Source organism: Electrona antarctica (assembly GCF_951216825.1).
Source record: "Electrona antarctica genome assembly, chromosome: 14".
In the NCBI taxonomy this organism is placed as follows: Eukaryota; Metazoa; Chordata; class Actinopteri; order Myctophiformes; family Myctophidae; genus Electrona; species Electrona antarctica.
Window position 1 is genome coordinate 29,230,777 of NC_136795.1, and position 14,951 is coordinate 29,245,727.

Below are 14,951 nucleotides of genomic sequence, written 5' to 3' on the forward strand. Positions count from 1 at the left end.
TAATGTAGAGGAACTGTGGTAATTCATTCTCCCAATCCCATTGTTCTTAATCTTGACAGTACAATGGCATTTTAAAATGGCTAACTGCACAGCACTCTATGACTATCTGCACTCATAAAACTGAAGTTTTATTATATTATTAAAAGCACTGATTAAAAAGTGTAGCATGCGTCATTAGAAATCAAGATAGGAAGAGTGTACAGTAGGCCTACTTTTCAGAGGGTATACCTGACACAAAAAGTAGTACATTTGATAAAATAAACTTTATGGAAGACAATAATAAAATAACTGTTGGGATTTTCTTAGCTCTGGCCCATTTGAATGTCATGAATTCTCTAGTGCCCTGTTCTTATTAGATCTTAGTCATGTATTGAATGTTGTTTGTGTGTATTTTTTTTTACTATGATCTGGCTGCAAACCAATTCCCCGCAAGGGACAATACAGCTAACCTTGAACCATAGTGTTGGAGGAGAACTCCTTCATAGGCTTTTCTGAGAAATGGAACGGAAAGTGAAAGTATATTTCAGGAGGTCTGCAAGTTGCATTCCATCCTTCATAACACCATAAGTTTCATTTCATGGTTAGTTTCTATAACAGTAGAAAGACTGCACTCGTCATAAAAACTTACACAACAGGCTCGACAAATGAATTCTCAGTTATGGTTACACAATCTCAGCAAATGATTTCAGATTTTATTTAGTCACAAGCTCTTAATACTTTTCATTGGCAAAATGTTGCTTCTACGTGTAGATCTGCTAAAATCCACAGAATTTGGCAACTTCTATGTGACACTGTGTATGACAAAGTAGGGAATTCTTTTTTGAAAATAAAATAACGTCAAAAGTTGAAATATGGACATATGAGCTTTCTGCCCAACAGCAACGATATCCTGAGCAGAGTTTGTACATGGAAGGTACACTATATCAGTATGGTGTTATGGTGACAATGCTGGGCTGGCTTGAGTAGATTTGTCATGTGATGCTCATATCATGAATTTCAATCAATAATGTGAAGGAAGGGCTCCACATTGTAAGTCAACCTGGTCATACAGACCCCCCCCCCCCCCCCCCCCCACCCATTGACCAGCCCCATGAACAACATTAACACCATTGCCAGACACTCTGATAATCCCCATGCAAGTGATGTTTTTAATCTTCAGGAAGTACAGAAGCACCAAAGCATCATTGTGCACGGTTTAGGATATGTAAATACAGGTACCTTTTGTGTATATTACAGTTTATCAACATTGTCTACGTCTATTATAATAGAGTCAAAGTCATGTATGCTGCGCTTTCTTGGTTTCCTTTATCAAGGTTGTAAAGGAAGTAGATTTGATCTTGATTATCCTGCTGCTTCCTCTTTGATTTGTTTTGGCCAGCCCATCTTCTTCTACTCCCAACATCATGTTGCCTAAAAGAAACGGAAGCATATACCTTTTTGTTCAACCATTGAATGAACACTGGCAGCCATTAACATTCTGTGCTTATACTAACTTGTATTCCTCTTTCCTCAATCTTATTGTATACTGACCTTGAAGTTCCAGGTTGAGAGCTGGAGCTAAATCCTTCAAGTAACGTTTTCCTGGCTTTCCTCCTCTCATGCACATGCATCTCTCCACTTTTTCCGCTGGGCACACTGTCCACTCTCACTGCGGTCTTTTTGAAGCATCTTCTTCCCTGCTTCTACGTCTTTCCTCCATCTGTCTCTCTCTGTTTCCAAGTACTGCTGTCTCCTCTGTACATCAGCATCACGCCTGGCACGGTAGATTCTCTGCCTTTCAGCCGCACTCATTGGTGGGCCACACTGTAAGAAAAGGAAAACATTATGTCCCCATTATGAATTGTATTTGTAACTCATGATTTAAATACAGTTACATTTATGTCGAATCCTATCCAGGTAGTGAAAATAAAAGGAAACAATATAGGACGTACAATTCAGTAATTGCTCTAAAATATATAGATTCAATAAAAATTATCCTTTAGATTATGTTAATTATTTAATTGAACCACAAATAATACGTTTCTCAATTCTGAGTAAATTGGAGACGCAACCATGTTACTCTAATCAACAGGGTTGCAAATCCATGCCGTTAGCTTTCTCCCAGGAATAGAATGAAGCTAGCCGTTTATCTAGTCATTATTGTTGACCAAGAGGACAAACTTACTCAAGTAAATAAAATACTGGTAAGTAAAGATTTCTTTCTAAATGTATTTATTTTGTCTCACCCTGATAATATACATAACAGGGTTGCGTGAGGCAGAATGAGACATTCAAGAAAAGGCTAAAAATGTTATAAAAATATGAAACAGAAGAGAGGACATACCTTTCTCACAATATCATGTTGCCTAAAAGAAACATAGAAGCATATATTTTTGTTCGTTAACCATTTCAAATGCAGCCAAATGGACAATCATAGCCATTAGCATTCTGCGCTTTATACTAACTAGCATTCCTCTTTCCTCAATAACCTCATTGTATACTGACCTTGATGTCCCAGGTTGAGAGCTGGAGCTAGATTCTGAAATTTCTGCCTCAAGTTTGATTTCTGGAGTGACTGGAGTTTCGGGGCTGGTTGGAGAGATGTTAAATCCTTCTTCAAGCAGCGACGGCTCCAGAAAATAGTGACTGGGGGGACTATGGGGGGGCTGGCTATTTACCACAGGGGCTAATGAATTTTGGTTTACATAGAAGTCAGTCAATGGGGTTTGTGGGGAGGGGGGTTTAAGGAGGGGTAAGCCTCCACCAGAGGGGGCTAAAGCCCACACTAGCCCTCCCCTGGAGCCGTCCCTGTCTTCAAGTAAAGTTTTCCTGGCTTTCCTCCTCTCATGCACCTCTCTCCACTTTTTCCGCTGGGCACACTGTCTACTTTCACTGCGGTCTCTTTGAAGCATCTTCTTCCCTGCTTCTACGTCTTTCCTCCATCTGTCTCTCTCTGTTTCCAAGTACTGCTGTCTCCTCTGTACATCAGCATCACGCCTGGCACGGTAGATTCTCTGCCTTTCAGCCGAGCTCATTTGTGGGCCACGCTGTAAAAAAAGGAAAACAAAACACTATTCAACTTCATTTTGTGTCTCCATTAAGTTCATAATCCTATCCAGGAAAATAAAAGGAAACAATATAGGATGTAAAATTCAGTAATTGCTCTAAAATATGTAATTAAACAAAATTATCCTTTAGATTATGTTATTTAATTGAACCATAAATAATACTAGTTTGTCAATACTGAGTAAATTGGAGGAGATACAACCATGTTACTCAAATAACAGTAACAGGGTTGCAAATCCATCCCGTTAGCTTTCTTCCAGGAATATAATGAAGCAAGTAAATAAAATACCTGTAAGTAAAGATTTTTTTCTAAATGTATTTATTTTGTCTCACCCTGATAATATACATAACAGGGTTGCGTGAGGCAGAATGAGACATTCAAGAAAAGGCTAAAATGTTATAAAAATATGAAACAGAAGAGAGGACATACCTTTCTCCCAATATCATGTTGCCTAAAAGAAACATAGAAGCATATATTTTTGTTCGTTAACCATTTCAAATGCAGCCAAATGGACAATCATAGCCATTAGCATTCTGTGCTTTATACTAACTAGCATTCCTCTTTCCTCAATGACCTCATTGTATACTGACCTTGAAGTCCCAGGTTGAGAGCTGGAGTTAGATTCTGAAATTTCTGCCTCAACTTTGATTTCTGGAGTGACTGGAGTTTCGGGGCTGGTTGGAGAGATGTTAAATCCTTCTTCAAGCAGTGACGGCTCCAGAAAATTGTGACTGGGGGCAGTGGGGGGACTATGGGGGGGCTGGCTATTTAGTACAGGGGCGAATGAATTTTGGTTTACATAGAAGTCAGTCAATTGAGCTTGTGAGGACGGGGGCTTAGGGGGCGATAAGCCTCCACCAGAGGGGGCTAAAGCCGCACTCATTGGTGGGCCACACTGTAAGAAAAGGAAAACATTATGTCCCCATTATGAATTGTATTTGTAACTCATGATTTAAATACAGTTACATTTATGTCGAATCCTATCCAGGTAGTGAAAATAAAAGGAAACAATATAGGACGTACAATTCAGTAATTGCTCTAAAATATATAGATTAAATAAAAATTATCCTTTAGATTATGTTAATTATTTAAAGGAGCATTCAGTGACTTGGAAAAAAAACCCGGTCCACCCGGTAACAAAATGTGCACATGCACACGCTCTACAGTGGGGGAAGTACAATAGACCAACAGCACGTGCACCAAGGCCAGCCCCACTCGATCATGATTGGAGGAAGGCCCCTCTCATCCTGATTGGATGAAGGCTTTGCCACCCAAAGCCCAAACCGAAACTAGGGTTTTTTGACTCCAGGGGCTCACTGGGGACAGGGAGGAACTCCTTATATGGTCAGCACACTTTATAGTAGGGAGGATTATCCAAAAAATAAGAAAAAATAAGTGATATTTGAATTAAGTGAAATCACTGAATATACCTTTAATTGAACCACAAATAATAAGTTTCTCAATTCTGAGTAAATTGGAGACGCAACCATGTTACTGTAATCAACAGGGTTGCAAATCCATGCCGTTAGCTTTCTCCCAGGAATAGAATGAAGCTAGCTGTTTATCTAGTCATTATTGTTGACCAAGAGGACAAACTTACTCAAGTAAATAAAATACTGGTAAGTAAAGATTTCTTTCTAAATGTATTTATTTTGTCTCACCCTGATAACAGGGTTGCATGAGGCAGAATGAGACATTCAAGAAAAGGCTAAAAATGTTATAAAAATATGAAACAGAAGAGAGGACATACCTTTCTCCCAATATCATGTTGCCTAAAAGAAACATAGAAGCATATATTTTTGTTCGTTAACCATTTCAAATGCAGCCAAATGGACAATCATAGCCATTAGCATTCTGTGCTTTATACTAACTAGCATTCCTCTTTCCTCAATAACCTCATTGTATACTGACCTTGAAGTCCCAGGTTGAGAGCTGGAGTTAGATTCTGAAATGTCTGCCTCAAGTTTGATTTCTGGAGTGACTGGAGTTTCGGGGCTGGTTGGAGAGATGTTAAATTCTTCTTCAAGCAGTGACGGCTCCAGAAAATAGTGACTGGGGGGACTATGGGGGGGCTGGCTATTTACCACAGGGGCTAATGAATTTTGGTTTACATAGAAGTCAGTCAATGGGGTTTGTGGGGAGGGGGGTTTAGGGAGGGGTAAGCCTCCACCAGAGGGGGCTAAAGCCCACACTAGCCCTCCCCTGGAGCCGTCCGTGTCTTCAAGTAAAGTTTTCCTGGCTTTCCTCCTCTCATGCACCTCTCTCCACTTTTTCCGCTGGGCACACTGTCTACTTTCACTGCGGTCTCTTTGAAGCATCTTCTTCCCTGCTTCTACGTCTTTCCTCCATCTGTCTCTCTCTGTTTCCAAGTACTGCTGTCTCCTCTGTACATCAGCATCACGCCTGGCACGGTAGATTCTCTGCCTTTCAGCCGCGCTCATTGGTGGGCCACGCTGTAAAAAAAGGAAAACAAAACACTATTCAACTTCATTTTGTGTCTCCATTAAGTTCATAATCCTATCCAGGAAAATAAAAGGAAACAATATAGGATGTAAAATTCAGTAATTGCTCTAAAATATGTAATTAAACAAAATTATCCTTTAGATTATGTTATTTAATTGAACCATAAATAATACTAGTTTGTCAATACTGAGTAAATTGGAGGAGATACAACCATGTTACTCAAATAACAGTAACAGGGTTGCAAATCCATGCCGTTAGCTTTCTTCCAGGAATATAATGAAGCAAGTAAATAAAATACCTGTAAGTAAAGATTTTTTTCTAAATGTATTTATTTTGTCTCACCCTGATAATATACATAACAGGGTTGCGTGAGGCAGAATGAGACATTCAAGAAAAGGCTAAAATGTTATAAAAATATGAAACAGAAGAGAGGACATACCTTTCTCCCAATATCATGTTGCCTAAAAGAAACATAGAAGCATATATTTTTGTTCGTTAACCATTTCAAATGCAGCCAAATGGACAATCATAGCCATTAGCATTCTGTGCTTTATACTAACTAGCATTCCTCTTTCCTCAATAACCTCATTGTATACTGACCTTGAAGTCCCAGGTTGAGAGCTGGAGTTAGATTCTGAAATTTCTGCCTCAACTTTGATTTCTGGAGTGACTGGAGTTTCGGGGCTGGTTGGAGAGATGTTAAATCCTTCTTCAAGCAGCGACGGCTCCAGAAAATAGTGACTGGGGGGACTATGGGGGGGCTGGCTATTTACCACAGGGGCTAATGAATTTTGGTTTACATAGAAGTCAGTCAATTGAGCTTGTGAGGACGGGGGCTTAGGGGGCGATAAGCCTCCACCAGAGGGGGCTAAAGCCGCACTCATTGGTGGGCCACACTGTAAGAAAAGGAAAACATTATGTCCCCATTATGAATTGTATTTCGTCACCTTATTAAACTAATGGCCTAAGTCATTTTTTGCCGAAAATGAGTTTTTGGCCTAAATCAACTCCTGGTGATGCTGGCCACCTCTGGTAAAATCGCCTAAGCCCTAACGTAAAAGGCCTCCCTGTTACACCCTATTAAAAAAATGGCCTATGTCAAGAGTGAGACTTAGGCCATTTTATTTTGCCTAAGTCATAATAAAATGTGACTTAGGCCATTTTAACACACCTTTCAAAATGGGAGTGAATGGGAGTGAATGGGAGGTACTGTTACTATGGGACTGATACTATGGGAGTGAATGGGAGTGAATGGGAGGTACTGTTACTATGGGACTGAATGGGAGTGAATTGGAGGTACTGTTACTATGGGAGTGAATGGGAGTGAATGGGAGTGAACTGGACTGAATGGGAGTGAATGGGAGTGAATGGGACTGAATGGGAGTGAATGGGAGTGAATGGGAGTGAATGGGAGGTACTGTTACTATGGGACTGTCACTCCCATTCATCCCATTCACTCCCATTCAGAGTGAAAGGGAGTGAATGGGAGTGAATGGGACTGAATAGGAGTGTATGAGGAGTGAATGGGAGTGAGTGGGAGTGCATGGGAGGTACTGTTACTATGGGACTGTCACTCCCATTCATCCCATTCACTCCCATTCGCTCCCATTCGCTCCCATTCGCTCCCATTCACTCCCATTCACTCCCGTTCACTCCCATTCGCTCCCATTCACTCCCATTCATCCCATTCACTCCCGTTCACTCCCATTCACTCCCGTTCACTCCCATAGTATCAGTCCCATAGTAACAGTACCTCCCATTCACTCCCATTTACTCCCGTTCACTCCCATTCACTCCCATTCATCCCGTTCACTCCCGTTCACTCCCATTCACTCCCATTCAGTCCCATTCAGTCCCATAGTAACATTACCTCCCATTCAGTCCCATTCACTCCCGTTCACTCCCATTCACTCCCATTCACTCCCATAGTATCAGTCCCATAGTAACAGTACCTCCCATTCACTCCCATTCACTCCCGTTCACTCCCATTCATCCCATTCACTCCCGTTCACTCCCGTTCACTCCCATTCACTCCCATTCACTCCCGTTCACTCCCGTTCAGTCCCATTCAGTCCCATAGTAACATTACCTCCCATTCAGTCCCATTCAGTCCCATTCAGTCCCATTCACTCCCATTCACTCCCATTCAGTCCCATTCAGTCCCATAGTAACATTACCTCCCATTCACTCCCATTCAGTCCCATTCACTCACATAGTATCAGTCCCATAGTAACAGTACCTCCCATTCACTCCCATAGTAACTACCTCCCATTCAGTCCCATTCACTCCCATAGTATCAGTCCCATAGTAACAGTACCTCTCATTCAGTCCCATTCACTCCCATAGTATCAGTCCCATAGTAACAGTACCTCCCATTCACTCCCATTCACTCCCATAGTAACTACCTCCCATTCAGTCCCATTCACTCCCATAGTAACAGTACCTTTCATTCAGTCCCATTCAGTCCCATTCACTCCCCTTCAGTATCAAATGTCTTTGTGCTCTGATATTATTTTAAACACTCTGTGGCTGACCCTAAACCATGGTCTATTAAAAATAATTGGAATAAAAACATTTTGCCTAAGTCACTTACTGCAGTAAGTAATTTGGCCTAAATAAGGTTTATACTTGCCTAAGATAAAATGGCATGTTCAGATATTGGCCTAAGTCATTTTATCCTTACATGTTACATGATTGACATACAACTTTATTTGTATGTCAATAGACATATTTTTTCATATTTTTTGGAATTGAAATAATTAAGAAATATAATATATTCTACATTTGGCACAGTTTTTTGTGTTTCCTGAAAACCTTGAAAAAATGACTTAGGCAATTAGTTTAATAAGGTGACGATTTGTAACTCATGATTTAAATACAGTTACATTTATGTCGAATCCTATCCAGGTAGTGAAAATAAAAGGAAACAATATAGGACGTACAATTCAGTAATTGCTCTAAAATATATAGATTCAATAAAAATTTTCCTTTAGATTATGTTAATTATTTAATTGAACCACAAATAATACGTTTCTCAATTCTGAGTAAATTGGAGACGCAACCATGTTACTCTAATCAACAGGGTTGCAAATCCATGCCGTTATCTTTCTCCCAGGAATAGAATGAAGCTAGCTGTTTATCTAGTCATTATTGTTGACCAAGAGGACAAACTTACTCAAGTAAATAAAATACTGGTAAGTAAAGATTTCTTTCTAAATGTATTTATTTTGTCTCACCCTGATAATATACATAACAGGGTTGCGTGAGGCAGAATGAGACATTCAAGAAAAGGCTAAAAATGTTATAAAAATATGAAACAGAAGAGAGGACATACCTTTCTCCCAATATCATGTTGCCTAAAAGAAACAGAAGCATATATTTTTGTTCGTTAACCATTTCAAATGCAGCCAAATGGACAATCATAGCCATTAGCATTCTGCGCTTTATACTAACTAGCATTCCTCTTTCCTCAATAACCTCATTGTATACTGACCTTGATGTCCCAGGTTGAGAGCTGGAGCTAGATTCTGAAATTTCTGCCTCAAGTTTGATTTCTGGAGTGACTGGAGTTTCGGGGCTGGTTGGAGAGATGTTAAATTCTTCTTCAAGCAGCGACGGCTCCAGAAAATAGTGACTGGGGGGACTATGGGGGGGCTGGCTATTTACCACAGGGGCTAATGAATTTTGGTTTACATAGAAGTCAGTCAATGGGGTTTGTGGGGAGGGGGGTTTAGGGAGGGGTAAGCCTCCACCAGAGGGGGCTAAAGCCCACACTAGCCCTCCCCTGGAGCCGTCCCTGTCTTCAAGTAAAGTTTTCCTGGCTTTCCTCCTCTCATGCACCTCTCTCCACTTTTTCCGCTGGGCACACTGTCTACTTTCACTGCGGTCTCTTTGAAGCATCTTCTTCCCTGCTTCTACGTCTTTCCTCCATCTGTCTCTCTCTGTTTCCAAGTACTGCTGTCTCCTCTGTACATCAGCATCACGCCTGGCACGGTAGATTCTCTGCCTTTCAGCCGTGCTCATTGGTGGGCCACACTGTAAGAAAAGGAAAACACTATTCAACTTAATTTTGTGTCCATATTATGAATCATTAAAAATCACGCGTTACAACTCATTATTGAAATACAGTTAAATTCATGTTGAGTTCATATAATATTCCTATCCAGGTAGTACTAATATATAATATAATATAGTATAGTATGTATAGTTTACATAGATACTCCACTGTTACGTTCTTAGCTTACGCATGTTTCATGATAACTACTTTTTATATATGTGATGTATGCCATGCTTTTTTGTTATTGCTTAATGTAAATCGCTCTGGATTAAGAGCACCTGCTAAATGCCTAAATTGTAATTGTGCAGAGTTTGGCTGCGATCAAGTGCCAGAGATTAGCTGTCCACAGACGGACACAAAACATACTCTCCCCATGCCTTTGGCCTAGCCTGACACTCGGTCTGAATTTACATTTCGCCAGAACATATATTTTGAATGGGCGTGGCTAGTGATTCAGGGCTGGAGCCAGGCAACCTTTGGCCTGGTGGAGACAATAATAATAGTTTGTCAGTATATTAGAGGAGACGCAACCCTGTTACTCTAATCACAATCCCAGATGATGTAAATTATTTAATTTAAAAATAAATAATAATAGTTTTTTACAATTTTATTTATACATTTTCAGGTTTAAAGACAAGACATACTGTACAAACATTCACTTTCACATACACACAAACCCTCCCCAGTCCCCATAATATAGTTTGTCAATTCTGAGTAAATTGGAGGAGACGAAACCCTGTTACTCTAATCACAATCCCTAGACTCCTTCAAAACCGCTCTCAAAGAGCACTTACGGACGGCTTCAATTCATAACTGGCCCCTGTTAAAGTCCCCCCCCCCCTATTTTTCCATACTGTACTGTTTTTCCCCCATATATAGCTGTGATGATTTCCTTTTTTTCATAGAAGTGCATATTTGTACGTCTTTAATGTTCTGATGAATTGAAAATGGAGGACCCTGATGTAAACAAGTCTTAGTGCTTTCTGCTTTTCCTGGTTATATCCTCAGTAGCAGTTTTTGTATTGACCTGTACTTTCGTTTGAAACTTTGACTGTACCCATTCTACTAAGTGTGAACACAAATTGCAATCAATCAATCAATCAATCAATCAATCAATCAATCAATAACAGCCAGGGTTGCAACTAGCAAGTAACAGGGTTGCAATGCTATCATGCTAATGTTAGCTTTCTCTTAGGAATAGAAGCTGTTGATAGCTGTAACTTACTCAAGTAAATAAGTAATGCATTTTTCAAAGTACATTTGTCTTACCCTGATACTATACAGAACAGGTTTGTGGTTGCATGAGGCAGGGTGTGACCGTGAGACATTGAAACAAGACTGGAAATATTAGAGAGGAGAGGACATACCTTTCTACCCATGCTGTTTGATGATGTCACTTACAGTGTGTCACATGACTGTTTTCTTCTTCTAACCATGCTAAAAAACAGGGTAACAGGGCTGCATCTGTATCATAGTTATATATAAACGGGCTGCATGCATGTGGACACAGACACTTCGTGTAATGATTATTTTAAATAATTGTGTTGATTCATAATTCATTATGTTTTTTATAATATTTGAAATGTTTTATTTTAGATTCAATTTGGATGTGTGGTGGTGGTGGTCCTTTTGACATGAAAAAGTTTGAGAACCATAATAAACTTTTTCATGTCAAAAGGACCACCAGTCAATATTATTATGGCGAACGTGTTCGTTGACGCCCACTTCTGACAAAACGAAACTTTAAGCTCCACGGACAGTCACCCACACTCTCTTCAAGTCTTCATCAGTGTCGTTAGCAGGAGCATTCCAGTTGCACGTCAGTGACAGACACTTGTGGGGATAACATTATGATCCCATTCTGATGGTACTGCTTCAACATTACTTTGTACAGGTAGGAAGGCATTCATAGTGTGACTGTTTGAACCATCATTGTTTGTGATTGAATGTTAGCACGCTGTGCTGCATGGCTTGTTGTGACGGACGGAGGGCAGCCAGGACGGCAGGAGTTGATGAGAGAGAGATGCTCGCGAGGCCTCGGTCGGGTCGCATTACTGTTTGAAATCGACTACATACAAAGTCGACAACAACAGTCGCCTTAGTGTTTATCACTGACATACTGTCTTTATCACTGATGTGATGATGGTGGTGGTGATGCATGCATGATTTCATCTCTTGACTGCAGAGGTAGCTTATTTAGCTCAACCAATGGAGCTATGTAGCTAAATAACGACCGAGCGATTTCGCTGTTTGATTGTAGGTTATAAGGGAACCGTCTGTCACGTGATATCAAGTGTGTGACCGAAAAGTCGTGTTTATTAACCTAGCATATTGCATCAATATATGACTAGTGTGCAAACAAGGAAGTGGACTTCAGCATATTGCCCGCGCATGCGATTGGCTAAAAGACTGAAGCGGTCGCTTATTATTGGGCGTTGAGGATGTATGTGGGAGGTGTGTCTGTCGCTTCGCTTGTCAAAACAACTAGTTTGCAGTTTGCATTGTAGTGTGAAGATCCGGTCTGGAGCGGATACCTAACTACGTATGTTTGCTTGCATGTTATATTATGTGTGCGTTGAGATTGTCCGGATGCAGTAGGTAGGCGGGCTCTAGACCGGATCTGTAGCAGTAAATACGAAAAGCCCTTTTTTACGGAATGTCGGGATGATAAAAAAAAAAGAAACTGGTACCTTTTACGTTATTTTTGGTGAACGACACCCTCGCTCGATTGAGTCTTATTAATTAACTATTCATTTAACCCTGGCATCCCATTATGCGGAGAAAGAAATTGACAGAATTTCCAAACTGTTTAGAAAGTAGTTTAACAGATCCAAGCCTGCACTTGCCTGTTGGCTACTGAGATAACCAAGCTGTGTATTATTTGGTAAAGTCCACACAATTATTTGATATCCATATCTACATAATGTCTCAGTTCATTAGGCAACAATAAAGCATACATGTTAAAGTTCACATGAAACAGATACGCTGTTGTGGTGGTTTAGCAGAAATGAAAGTGAAAATGTTCTAGTGACTTTCTAATCCAGTGGTTTTCAGGTCCGACCCCCCCCCCCCCCCCCCCCAAAACTCCATATTTCAAATGGGACCGTCCCCCCCCAAATAATTTAATAATAATAACTGTTCAACTTCCACAGATAAATATTGTGATAGCTCACAACACCTGCTTGTAGATCGTATTGTGAGGCATAGTGCGCTTGTAGATATGCTATTTTCACAATTTTTGCCTCTTATATTATTTGGCCAATATTTGACCAGTTTTTAGAGCATATGTTGATTACCTTTGATACAGTAATGTTTTTTTTCTTTGTTTCTTTCATTTTATTTTTTGAGGAATTAAAAATGTCTTAAAATTGACCCTTCACTCAGTGACATCTGGGGACCCCCCCCTTGAGAACCACTATAATCTACTGAGAATATGTTTATGATGCAGAAGACGTACGCCATTGAAAGCTGAAGATGAAGTGCCCCAGTTGTGACCATACTATTGTGGAACAGACTGCAAAGTTCTGCAGTCAGTGTGGTTTCCGTCTGTCCACCCAGCCTTTGAACACCACACCTGGTTAGTATCATTATACTGTACAAAACCGATGTAATCATTATCACCCCCTTATCAGCGCACACACACACACACACACACACACACACACACAGTGCAGTCATGGCGGAGGCCAACCCCCACAGGAAACAAATCCAACTTACTGCCCAGCGCTTGAACACAGCTCTCGCTTTGGACATACAGAGATTGGATAATATCTTTGATGCTAACTTTCCCAGGAAGACTGAGCAGTGTGATGTCTCTATAATTGTCACACACTTTCTTAAAGAATGGCCCACTACATCTGTCTGTCACTCCTTCGGTACTGTCCCAGACTTCCACGCAATGTTGAAAAGACGTCTCAACCAAGACAGCCCCTCAACACCCAGAGCCTTCAGCATTTATGGGAGGATCTCATCAACCTTTGGGCTTTGACACTGATGCCGGTCCCCCATAATCCTCAGGCTCTGCTCCTGTCTGAGAGGATGGGTCTGATCTCAATGGGTTCAGGAGTTCCTCAAAGTGTTTCTTCCATCGCCGAAGACTTCCTCATTCGAGGTCAGCAAAGTCCCATCCTTGCTGTACACAGCTTGGATGGTTCCCTGCTTTCCCCTCCTGAGGTTTTAGATGGTTTTCCAGAAACATTTTGTTGCTGCCCGAAAGTCCTCCATGGATTCTCAAAACTCCTCCCACACCCACTGCTTTGCCTCTGTCACGGCCGTGGCTGCTGCCCTTTGCAACACATTGTGACTCAAGTTGTAAATATGTTGAGTGTTGGTACATCTGCTATTTTCAATCCCAATATAACAGAGTGCCACTTCTCCATTGAACTTAATGGACGAGTTGGGCTTTTCTGTCGTCCCCCTATTACTTTAAATGTTGTGCACGTTCTCGATTTTGAGCAGTTAAAAATATTGTTAGCATGGTATTATTATTCATAATGAATATATTGACAAATCAGAAATCATATTTTACGTTTTAACCATTCCTCGACATAGTATACTTATTGTCTCCACCAGGCCAAAGGCATGGGTAGAGCGTATGTTTTGCTCTCCGTCTGTGTGTGTGTCCGTCCGTCCGTGTGTGTCCGTCCGTCTGTGTACAGCTCATCTCCAGCACCGTTAACCCGGTCGATGCCAAATTTTGCACACACGACTTTTGAAAAACACATTTTTTTGAGGGGCGCTAGGCCCTCCTAGGTTTAATGTTTGTTTTTAGTTCAATGTTTGTTTTAAAAACGCCATTGACAAAGATAATTTTATGTTTGTTTTGATCTCAATGTTTGTTTTACATCATCATGTAAGATGATAAGAGTGCCCCTCAGTTCACACGGGTGTGATTTTTGATATTACTACTCCAGATTCTGTCCAAAAATTCCGCAAATCGTTACACACTATCTAGTATCTATAAAGTCATGTGTTCAAGCCGGATCTGTCCGATATTTCATGCCATCCAAGGCGTAAGAAGAAATGGCACCCGTTTATCCATTACATTTTTTTATTATTATCGCATCTTTGATGTATTTTCAAACTGTAGAATCCATATATTAAGTTCTTTCAGGATTGCCATATCATTTTGAAAACACATCAGGTTTCAATAAAATATGTAAAAGGGTTGTAGAGTTGTAAATTATGAAAGGTGTTGCGGTAATGAGACAAATCAGTAAAATCCAAGTCTGAGGCCATTTTACCCTCAACATCTTAAAGAAAAGGATTTGTAAGATTTGTAAGATGGAGTTTCTATTGTACATTTTAGTCAATACAACTACGTCTGTACCTGCATGCAGCATTATAGGATTAAGAACATAAAATATGGCTTTAATATTTATTTTT

At 40.4% G+C, this 14,951-nt stretch overlaps 2 protein-coding genes across 4 annotated transcripts in view; one reads left to right on the forward strand and one right to left on the reverse strand.

The window, feature by feature from the left end:
- Positions 1 to 1,596: 1,596 nt before the first annotated feature.
- Positions 1,597 to 10,938, reverse strand: LOC306937142 (uncharacterized protein; the record flags this gene model as incomplete). Its single annotated transcript, XM_079520808.1, has 8 exons — positions 10,934 to 10,938; positions 9,003 to 9,563; positions 5,949 to 5,970; positions 4,958 to 5,499; positions 4,797 to 4,818; positions 3,846 to 3,941; positions 2,766 to 3,026; positions 1,597 to 1,803 (listed from the first exon to the last, which is right to left on the reverse strand). The coding sequence occupies exons 2-8, from the start codon at positions 9,530 to 9,532 to the stop codon at positions 1,597 to 1,599; spliced, it is 1,680 nt and encodes a 559-aa protein (XP_079376934.1). The 5' UTR covers positions 9,533 to 9,563; positions 10,934 to 10,938.
- Positions 10,939 to 11,298: 360 nt separating this feature from the next.
- Positions 11,299 to 14,951, forward strand: part of LOC306937645 (E3 ubiquitin-protein ligase rnf213-alpha-like) — a 54,949-nt gene continuing 51,296 nt past the window's right edge. For 2 of the 3 annotated variants that reach the window (XM_079521529.1, XM_079521530.1), the window contains exons 1-2: positions 11,299 to 11,460; positions 13,015 to 13,143. In XM_079521529.1, the coding sequence (XP_079377655.1) occupies positions 13,041 to 13,143 (103 nt within the window). In that variant the 5' untranslated portion in view covers positions 11,299 to 11,460; positions 13,015 to 13,040. The remainder of the gene's footprint in view (positions 11,461 to 13,014; positions 13,144 to 14,951) is intronic. The other variant, XM_079521528.1, reaches the window with a different exon arrangement.